Source organism: Anopheles ziemanni, chromosome 3 (assembly GCF_943734765.1).
Source record: "Anopheles ziemanni chromosome 3, idAnoZiCoDA_A2_x.2, whole genome shotgun sequence".
Classification (NCBI taxonomy): domain Eukaryota; kingdom Metazoa; phylum Arthropoda; class Insecta; order Diptera; family Culicidae; genus Anopheles; species Anopheles ziemanni.
Genome location: NC_080706.1, coordinates 60,650,157 through 60,660,713, shown reverse-complemented (window position 1 = coordinate 60,660,713; position 10,557 = coordinate 60,650,157). Strand labels below are relative to the sequence as shown.

The 10,557-nt window shown below is 44.0% G+C and overlaps 2 protein-coding genes across 2 annotated transcripts; one reads left to right on the top strand and one right to left on the bottom strand.

Moving 5' to 3' along the window:
• Positions 1-645: 645 nt before the first annotated feature.
• On the bottom strand, positions 646-1,266 carry LOC131287789 (protein yippee-like). The gene is made up of 3 exons (XM_058316873.1): positions 1,057-1,266; positions 835-994; positions 646-767 (listed from the first exon to the last, which is right to left on the bottom strand). Exons 1-3 carry the CDS (start codon positions 1,172-1,174, stop codon positions 698-700), a joined length of 348 nt encoding a protein of 115 aa, XP_058172856.1. The 5' UTR covers positions 1,175-1,266; the 3' UTR covers positions 646-697.
• Positions 1,267-1,825: 559 nt separating this feature from the next.
• LOC131287094 (dnaJ homolog subfamily C member 11) lies at positions 1,826-3,987 on the top strand. The gene is made up of 6 exons (XM_058316111.1): positions 1,826-1,950; positions 2,064-2,745; positions 2,815-3,022; positions 3,104-3,220; positions 3,287-3,743; positions 3,808-3,987. Exons 1-6 carry the CDS (start codon positions 1,882-1,884, stop codon positions 3,952-3,954), a joined length of 1,680 nt encoding a protein of 559 aa, XP_058172094.1. The 5' UTR covers positions 1,826-1,881; the 3' UTR covers positions 3,955-3,987.
• The last annotated feature ends 6,570 nt before the right edge of the window (positions 3,988-10,557 follow it).

Here is a 10,557-nt window from a genome sequence, read left to right as displayed (position 1 = left end):
AATCCCAGATGCCTTGTCCTTACCAACGGCTAGTGAAAATCTATTACCGTATATCTGGCTCCGGACAAATAACACTATTGGTTTATTCGTCCAACAATATAATCTTGCAATATAGCGATGTGCAGGTTAAGGATACGATTGGAGGGATAAGGTATACCAAGCACTATTTTATGGAATTTTCGGAAATAACTCAATGTGTAAATAACGGGTGTTACTTTGCCTGATATCTGAAAGAATCCTCGGGCGATTTGTTGTGTACATTTCCGTGAAACAAAAGTGGTTGTATGTTGGTCTTGACTTGCTTTTGTGATTAAATGCTATCAGTACGTTTTAAACAATACGTACATGCCCATCGTATGACTCAGTCGAATGTTAGCCCTATTGTATGATGTTACCCCTTGGCAAACTATTCCATGTGTGAACAGAACATTGCTGGAGGGACCAGTTGTGTACATGTGAAGGAAACTCTTCCGAGCTTGTAACTTTTCTATCCGTCTTTGTGATGATCTTTCTGTTTTTTTGATAAGAACAAACATTTCTCATGTGTATTCGCATAGCAGTCGGTGAAAAAACTAATTCCGAAGACTTACATCGATTAGAAACGTGTTTCTGAACACTATTATTTGGAATTTTATTTCTTCACACACATATGATCCGAAGAATAAATTTAGTATATGATGAGAGCGATGAGTTTATCCTAAACTTCCGGAAAGCCTTCCGATTCAGTAATTAGAGCATGTTCGAGGATTACACGTCCCTCTTTGTACCTACGGTAACAAAAACGATTAGGTTATTCATAAAATCTCCAATTCGGTACACATTACCAAAGCATACTTTTGTGTTTCTTCAGTGGCAAACTCGTACATCCAACCCAGCTTGGCCTTGCAGTTTTTACACATAACGTCCCGAACCATATGGCGTCCAGTAAGCATTATACGGTCCTGTACCTGCGAGTAGGTAATGTTCACCACACGCTTGAACAAATACGCACGGCCTGGAAAAGGTAAGATTAGGTTACAACAAATGCGTAGTGACAAATTTGCTTCGCTCTATTACCAGTAGCCCCTGTGAATCTGGTGCTGATTAGCTCCCGTTTGTTGGTCAAGTTGGTTTCACAAGCGGCACAGTTGTACAACTTTTGGCCACCGATGTGATCCACAAAGATTTTTCCCATGGCGAAGCTGCTTTAAACTTTTCAACAAAAAATTGGTTTCGATAGCTTTGTTGTTTACTGCTTGGATCTCGATTTCGAAGTGTTTTGTTTGATTACCTTTGTCGTTTTCGGGACGTCATGTATTAATGTCAAAATATTTCGTTCACAGTGTTTAAAAATCGAATTCATCTTGTCTATTATAGAAAGTGGTGAATCAGAACATTTGACAAAAAAGGCATCCTTACATCCAGAGAAATTCGGATTCAAATGTAATTTTTTTTATAAACTTTTTGGATTGTATGTTTTTGCTCCAGTGGTGCAGTTTTATCAAATGACAGCTGATCCAGTCCAGTGGTGCAGTTTTATCAATAAACGAAATAAAAAGCGTAAGTTATGCAAATGTGTAATTTACATATTTATTAGTGTGGTTGTACATCTCAGGAATTTACCGCGATGTTATAAACCCAATCTACTGTCAAATTTTGAAAACCGCGTATCTCCGAATCCGCGTATGTCGAGTACCGCGTATGTCGGATATCTACTGTATATGTAAAATAACGCACTTAAATCGGAACTTAGTCCATCGTTCCAACATCTAGAATCATGTGAACCTAGAGATGGGTTCACCTACGAAGTCTCATCACTCAGTGTATTTCAAAGAAGAGCCGACGTCGACGAGCTCGTGTTGTTGTTGATAAATAGACTGTTTTTCGTTTTATTACGAAACTATGGACGATAATGAAGATCTGGATTATGTTGAAGAAGACTATTATACTACGTTGAATTTACCCAAAACTGTAAGTGTGGAAGTTGGTGTTCTATACAAACTATACCAGCTACGTATAGTTTCATCATTCGTGCTACTGATTACATCAACAAATCGGTCAACCCGGCAAACTTTTTTTTGTAGGCTACGCAAGAAGAAATCAGCAAAGCATACCGCAATTTAAGCCGAATCTTTCATCCGGACAAGCATGGCAATGGAGAGAACAAGCAAAAGGCAGAGCTTATGTTCAATCGAACGAAAAAAGCCTACGAAGTGCTATCCGATCCGCACCAGCGTGCAATTTACGATTCGCTCGGTGTTAAGGGACTGGAGACGGAAGGCTGGGAGATTGTACATCGGACTAAAACCCCGTCCGAAATCAGGGAAGAATATGAGCGTCTGGCACGCGAAAGGGAAGAACGCCGTTTGCAGCAGAAAACGAATCCCAGGGGAAATATTTCTGTGCATATTAACGCGACGGATTTCTTCAGTCGGTACGATGATGAGTATTACGATAGCGGTATACTGCCCTCCATCGAAGTGTCCGGGATGAGCATGTCACAGTCAATTGAGGCTCCCCTATCGCGCACCGAAGTAGCTACCCTCTCTGGTAGCCTGCATCTACAAAATGGGGTGGGCAGCGGAAATTTTGTGCTTTCAGGAAAGAGACTTATCAACAAGGGGTGGTTTGAAGTGGATTGTGGAGCCGGTAACGGGCCCGTTTTGGGTGCAAAAGGCTCCCGGAACCTTACCAATCGCATCTTCTTGAATGGTGGAACAACATTTCATTTTCGACCGAACGCGATCATACCGGGACTATCGGGAAGTAAGAAATACAAAGGGGATATATATTTGGGGTTGTGAAAGTTGATGATGTAACATTTTAAATTTTTAGCAATTGCCATTCAACTGGATAAACACACCTTAGGATATTTAACGTACAATGCAGGACTGCAGAACTCGATGTCGACGGTAGTAGAAAGGAATACTGAAAAGTATCATTGCAATATCACGGCCACATTAGGTATTCCTCACTGCTACATTTCTGCCTCATACACAAGGAAGTTGTTGGAGCAAGGACTAAAGCTTCGTGTAGCATTGAAGTAAGTTATTATAAACCGTTTTACAATCACTCCTTCCGTTATAATACTGCATGATGTGCCACAATTATCTCCCATTTGTAGAGGAGGTACCTTTGGCGTTTTATCCGAGTGCGGAGCAGAGAAGAAAGTTTCAAAATACAGCTCCGTGTCAGCCACCGTGTGTGTTGGAGTACCGTCTGGCGTGACACTCAAAATCAAGTATGAATTTGGTGGAAATCAATCGGCACACTTTCGTTATGAAAGTAAAATTTATTGTCTTTGCAGGATCATTCGTTCTACGCAAACTTACCTATTTCCCATCCATCTAAGCGAGGAAATCATTCCGGCCGCCATATTTTACGCCACTGTTACTCCTTTGTTGACGTATTTTGTTTTAAAAAAGATGCTTTTCGATCCCATGAACGAAGCAACGAAACAAAAAAACATCGAAAAGGTGAAAGAAACCAACAGTGCCCGCATGGCTGAAAAGCGAAAGGAAGCAGAATCTGCCGTCGCTCTAATGGGCGCTTTGTACGAGCGAATTTTGAAAGAGGAGCAGAAACTTCAAGGCCTAGTCATATTATCTGCCTTGTATGGTCGATTTAAAGACGGTGAACATGCGTCGTTGGAAGAATCGGATGATATGGGTTTTATTCAATCAAATCCATTTGTTATTGATGTGAAAATCGCTCTCCAGTGTTTAGTAAAAGATTCCCAGCTCGTTCTATATGCTTCTAGCAAGGTACGGATGAAATACTGCCATGCTTTGCTTAATATAATGCAATTTTATTGTTTTCTAATTGCAGAGTGAACTACCAGGCTTTTATGATCCGTGCTTTGGTGAAGAAAAACAACTGAAAATCGACTACGAATACAAGAACAATACCTACAGTTCCGTGTTTGCTGATTTGGATGCTGTTCATCTACCGCTTGTAGCGAACGAAGCGTCCTAACTAATCAGTGGACATTACAGTTTTAGTCTTTCCAAAGAATCAGACATTAAAACTACAAAAACAGTAAATATTTTTCAAGCGAAAATAATTTTAGGTTTTGTTAGCAGCCGCACCGCGTCGACCCAGCGGCTAGCAGAGAGCGATGGACCGACTGACACTCTCACTGACAGGAGGCTGTCAGTGGAGAAGTGTCCTGCGATGTAAAGAGGTGAAAAGGAGATCTCTTCTGATCGGCATCTCGAGCGGAGCGGACGCGTCGTCGTGACGGTCCGCCAGTTTTAATCTGTTATTAGTATCTTGTATTTTTAATGTGTTTATTATAATAAAGTTATTGTTTTATCACAAAGCACAAAAGTGGCGACGAGGTAGAGAGACGATTGTACGCGGCAAATGAAAAAAAGGCGCACGGCACGTTGTTAAGTAAAGAGGTCAACGGTCGCGCATTACAAAAGTGCAATGGAGGCGCATCGTGAGCAGCAGCCATCGCGCGAGGTTAATGGCTCACATCGGCAAGCTGATCCTGAATCAAGCTGGATTCAGGAAATCTTCAAACAGCAGCGGGAAGCTATGCAGCAGCAGCAGCAAGCGTTCCTGAACCAGCAGGAGAAATTGGTGACGGAACTTTTTGCGGTTTTAAAAGCTAAAGAGCCGACGGACACGGCGAGAACGATCGAGTCTTTAGCGAACAACATTAAAGAATTCCAGTTCGACCGGGAAGATCGCGTAACCTTTACCGGATGGTACAGCAGGTACGAGGATTTATTCGAAAAGGACACGGAGGGGTTGGACGACGCCGCTCGTGTCAGGTTGTTACTGAGAAAGTTAGGACTGGCCGAGCATGAAAAATACGCAAGCCATGTGCTACCGGCAAAACCAAACGAATTCGATTTTAAAACCACGGTGGAAAAGTTGAAAAAGTTATTTGGTTCCCCAACGTCGAAGATTGAAAAATGTTTCCGTTGTTTGAATCTGCAAAAGCTACCAGATGAAGATTTTGTAATGTATTCGTGCCGAGTTAACAGAGCCGTTATCGAGTCCACAATGAACGGGATGTCGGAAGAAGAGCTGAAATGTCTAGTGTTCGTGTGTGGGTTGAAAGAGGAGTCCCACACAGAGACACGCATCCGGCTACTAAGCTGCCTGGAAGAAAGGAGAGTGCTTACCCTGGCCCAGATGACCGATGAATGCAAGCGTTTGGTCAGCTTAAAGCGTGACACCGCTATGATAGCTAAATCGGAGAAAAGTATTGCGGTTGTGCGAGACCTGAATTATAAATCAAAATTTTCCAGACCGCAAGAGAAAAAAGTAAAATGTTGGCTTTGTGGTGGAGGGCATTTCGCGCAAAATTGTCCGAAGAAGTCCCACAAATGCCAAAGATGCCACGTTATAGGGCATAAAGAAGGTTTTTGTGCATCAGCCCAAAGATGGCGCAATAAACGAAAGCAATCCATTAAAACGGTTCTAGTGAACACAGTGTACAGTGGCCGTCGTGGCCATGTAAATGTGATATTAGATCACACACCAGTGTCGATGATGGTGGACACGGGCGCTGAAATTAGTATCATTTCAAGAGATGTATGGTGCAACATGGGCAGGCCGACGCTGTGGCCGACTGGAATAAATGCCAGGTCAGCGTCCGGTAATTTGGTACAAATATTGGGTGAATTTAAATGTGCAGTTACGATTGGACGTCACCAGCAGCAGTGCCTAATAAGAGTTGCGAGTTGCAATCTGCTTTTGTTGGGAACGGACATAATGGACAAATTTGGTCTATGGGATGTCCCATTATCATCGATCTGCAACCAGATAAATGTTGTGCAGGATGCAGTTGCAAGTTTGAAAATATCGTTCCCGACACTCTTCGCACCGAAGCTTGGGTGTTGCGTTAAGGCAAAGATTAGTTTGGTCCTGAAGGAAGGAGTCAGTGCAATATTTCGTCCGAAGAGGCCAGTGGCTTATGCCATGCGACAAGCAGTGGAAGGAGAGTTGCATCGTTTGGAGAGTGAAGGTATCATCACTCCCGTCGAGTATTCTGAATGGGCGGCACCAATAGTTGTCGTACGGAAGGCGAATGGAACCATCAGAATTTGTGGTGATTACTCGACTGGTTTAAATGAAGCACTGATGTCACACCAATACCCGTTACCGCTGCCGGAGGAAATATTCGCTAATCTAAGCACCTGCTCTATTTTCAGCCAGTTAGATCTTTCCGATGCCTTTCTACAGGTAGAAGTGGCAGAGCAGAGTCGCGAGCTACTCACGGTTAATACACACCGCGGTTTATATAGGTATAACCGTTTGCCCCCAGGAGTAAAGGCAGCCCCAGGAGCTTTTCAACAGCTCATCGATACAATGCTGGCGGGGCTAGAAGGAGTAGCTGCGTACATGGACGATATTGTGATCGGAGGAAACACTGTGGATGCTCATGATCGGAATTTACGAGCGGTATTGCAGAGGCTTCAAGAATACGGATTTACGATAAGGCCAAGTAAGTGCAGCTTTAATCAGTCCCAAATAAGATACTTGGGTCATATTCTAGATGAAAAAGGATTGCGTCCGGACCCTGATAAAATAATGGCTATTACAAAACTTCAACCACCGACGGATGTATCAGGAGTGCGTTCCTTTTTGGGAGCTATTAACTTCTACGGCAAATTCGTTCGTAACATGCGGATGTTACGTCAGCCACTTGATGATCTTCTCAAGGAGGGTACTGCGTTCCAGTGGACTCAAAAATGTCAACATGCGTTTGAGCAGTTCAAGAAAATATTATCTTCAGATCTGCTGTTGACCCACTACAACCCGAAGCTTGAGATTATTGTGTCAGCAGATGCATCATCATTTGGAGTAGGAGCTACTATTGCCCATAAGTTCCCAGATGGCACCCTTAAAGTAGTTCAACATGCTTCGCGGGCATTGACAGCTGCAGAACAGAGATACAGTCAACCTGATCGTGAAGGACTTGCCATTATTTATGCTGTAACCAAATTTCATCGAATGATATTCGGCAGACATTTCCGGTTACAAACGGACCACCAACCACTTCTTCGGATATTTGGCAGTAAAAAAGGGATTCCAGTTTACACTGCGAATAGACTGCAAAGATTTGCATTGACATTACTTCTCTATGATTTTGACATAGAATATGTCCCTACAGAGAAGTTTGGAAATGCAGATGTATTATCCCGGCTAATAGACAGACATGAGAAGCCAGAAGAAGATTTCATCATCGCGAGCATGGAGTTGGAAAACGATATGGAAGCCCTAGTGAAGAATGCAGCGACGTTCTTACCGCTGTCATTCAATGATGTCGTTCGTGAGACTAGAAAGGATCCTGTACTTCGGTTAGTGCATGATTACGTCCAGAATGGGTGGCCAGCCAAAGTGGAAGGACAAGAGCTAGGAAGGTTCTTTGTAAGACGCGAGTCCCTTTCAACAGCGGAAAATTGCATCATTTTTGGAGAACGTCTAGTAATACCGGCATCGCAACGTCACAAGGTATTACAAATGATGCATATTGGGCACCCTGGAATTGAGAGGATGAAAGGAATAGCCAGAAGCTATGTTTATTGGCCACAAATCGATGCTGACATAGAGAGAATGGTTAAAACATGTAAATCATGTCTCTCTGTCGCAAAATCACCAGCGCATAGTACTCCAGTACAATGGCCAACGACTAGTGTGCCATGGCAGCGAATACACATAGATTATGCTGGTCCGATTGAAGGGGTATACTTTTTACTGGCCATAGATTCCTACTCGAAATGGCCTGAAATTGTACCAACTACACGTATTTCTGCTGCTGCAACTGTGGAGATTTTACGAGGATTGTGCTCCCGCCTCGGTATGCCGAGCTGTATTGTGAGTGACAACGGGAGGCAATTTACCAGTTCAGAGTTTGCGGATTTCTGCAATAGCAACGGGATTGAACACATCAGAATTGCACCGTACCACCCGCAGTCAAACGGGCAGGCAGAACGTTTTGTCGACACATTCAAGAGAGCGCTTAAGAAAATTAAGGAGGGGAAGAGGACGTTACAAGAAGCTCTAGACGTGTTTTTGCTTACATATAGGAGTACGCCCCATAAGCTTTTGCAAGAACATAAATCACCGGCAGAGTTGATGTTCGGGCGTAGAATACGTACGTGCCTCGAGCTACTCAGAATACCTCCAAAGCCTAAGCCTGGTTGTGATCAAACCCATCATAGAAGACGTTATAACATTGGTGACCTTGTATATGCCAAGGAGTACAAGCAGAACACGTGGAAATGGATCGCTGGAGAGATTGAACAACGTGTAGGAAAGGTGATGTACAAAATTTTGAAATCAACTGGTGGAAAGCAGGTTTCACACATTAACCAGTTGAGACCGCGATTAGCCGATAGCAGCAAACTTCTTGAGCAAAACCGAGATAGTCAGCAACCTTCGATGGCTTTGGATATATTGCTAGAGGCCTGGGACCTCAATGAATCCAAAACAGCGCTACCATGCACCCGTGATATTGAGCAACCTGTGATAGTTCCTGGTAGGGAATCGTCATCGTCATCACCGGCAACGTCGTCGTCATCATCATCATCACCGTCGTCACCGTCATTATCGTCGTCTCCTTGTGTGTTAACGTCTTCGTTTTCGTCCTCAGTGTCATCCCATTCTCGCCCACCAGAAGAATGTCCTGAAACACCGAGGTCCGCTAACTCCCCAGGATTTGCAACGGCAGATAGTAGATCACCATCTCCGGTACGGACGCTACGCCGATCTTCGCGAGTCCGAAGGCCGCCGCTGTGGATGGACCAGTATCGGCAGAATTAAAGAGGGGGGATGTTAGCAGCCGCACCGCGTCGACCCAGCGGCTAGCAGAGAGCGATGGACCGACTGACACTCTCACTGACAGGAGGCTGTCAGTGGAGAAGTGTCCTGCGATGTAAAGAGGTGAAAAGGAGATCTCTTCTGATCGGCATCTCGAGCGGAGCGGACGCGTCGTCGTGACGGTCCGCCAGTTTTAATCTGTTATTAGTATCTTGTATTTTTAATGTGTTTATTATAATAAAGTTATTGTTTTATCACAAAACACAAAAGGTTTCTTTCAGCGTCTTCACATGCTTACGGCACAATATTTGGAATGTAAAATCATGTTAGAACCTGTGCGTTAGTAAAGTCTAGTTGTAGTATTGTTACATAAAGAATGCTGAATAAAATTGAGAAAAAAACAGATGTGCTGGTTTCAATTGTTCAATTTAAAAAAGTATACTACACGATCTTGTTCCGAATATATAGACGCAAATCCACTCTAAAATTACTGTTACACCATGCCATGAGCTTAGATAGCAATAGCATTGAAAGCGAGTGAAGGGAGCGCGAAAGTGAGATGCAGACAATTTCTACAATTTCTACCTTGAGCTTAGATAGCAATAGCGAAGGTGAACGAGCGAAGCGAGCGCCAAAGTGAGATGCACAATTTCGACGCGTCGAAATTTCCCCTAAGCGTCGAAATTTCCCCTTAACCGCTGTGCTGTTGCTAAGGGAAACCAAATACCGTATGCGTGATAATGTTTGCACCACCGTGTATACCATACCGTATGCGTAATAATGTTTGCACCATCGTAGTAAAATAGTTCCCGTTTTCTCTGGGCATACAAAACGAAATGAAACGTTTTCGTGATTTTGGGGACAATTTCGAATCGAACATTGCATCTACTCTTGGGAAAGGTGGTTCTTCAACGTGATGAAAATAACCAACGCAGAATAAAAATAACCAACGCAAAATAAAACTACATCCATAAGGTTGGGCCCAGTAAACGGGCCTTTTACCGGGCCCTGTAAACGGGCCACGTAAGCGGGTCCTGTTAACGGGTCGTGACACTGGGCTATGTAAACGGGTCCTGTAAATGGGCAATTTAACCGGGCTCTGTAAACGGGCCGTGTTACCGCCGTTTACCGAGCCCTGTAAACGGGCCGTGTTACCGGGCCATGTAAACGGGTCCTGTAAATTGTTCGTGTTACCGGGCCCTGTAACCGGAACCAGTCAACGGGCCGTGTTACCGGGCCCTGTAAACAGGCCGTGCTACCGGGCTCTGTAAACGAGCTGTGTTACTGGGCCCTGTAAAAGGGCCGTCTTACCGCCGTTTACCGGGCCCTGTAAATTGGCCGTGTTACAGGGCTCTGTAAACGGGCCGTGTTACCGGGCCCTGTAAACGGGCCGTGTTACCGGGCACTGTGACCGGGTCCAGTCAACGGGTCCTATAAACGGGTCCTGTAAACGGGCCCTGTAAACGTGCACTGTAACCTGGCCCTGTAAACGGGCCGTGTTACCAGGACCTGCCAACGGGCCCTGGAACCGGGACCTGTAACTGGGCCGTGTAACCGGGCCGTTTTACCTAGTGGATACTAAATTTTCTCCTCGGCAAAACTCGTGCTTCAATCCTGTCGAAATCCTGTTTAAAAAAAATAATTCTAGGTAAGTATATAAAAGCCAAACTAAACCTCATTTTACAAAGCGGAATCATTGACAACATGGTATTGCCCGCAACGTTAACTTTTTGACTTACATGTTGATAAGTTATAGTAAACATACGTTATTTGAAAGAAAGAGTGAAATGTACTGTT

Bases quoted from the DNA above. Each gene is read 5' to 3' on its own strand.
- LOC131287789 (XM_058316873.1), bottom strand. From the start codon at position 1,174: ATGGGAAAAATCTTTGTGGATCACATCGGTGGCCAAAAGTTGTACAAC. The intron at 995-1,056 runs GTAATAGAGCGA...TACCTTTTCCAG, and splicing joins CAGATTCACAGGGGCTACTG to GCCGTGCGTATTTGTTCAAG. The intron at 768-834 runs GTATGCTTTGGT...TTGTTACCGTAG, and splicing joins GCCACTGAAGAAACACAAAA to GTACAAAGAGGGACGTGTAA.
- LOC131287094 (XM_058316111.1), top strand. From the start codon at position 1,882: ATGGACGATAATGAAGATCTGGATTATGTTGAAGAAGACTATTATACT. The intron at 3,023-3,103 runs GTAAGTTATTAT...TCCCATTTGTAG, and splicing joins AAGCTTCGTGTAGCATTGAA to AGGAGGTACCTTTGGCGTTT. The intron at 3,744-3,807 runs GTACGGATGAAA...TTCTAATTGCAG, and splicing joins TTCTATATGCTTCTAGCAAG to AGTGAACTACCAGGCTTTTA.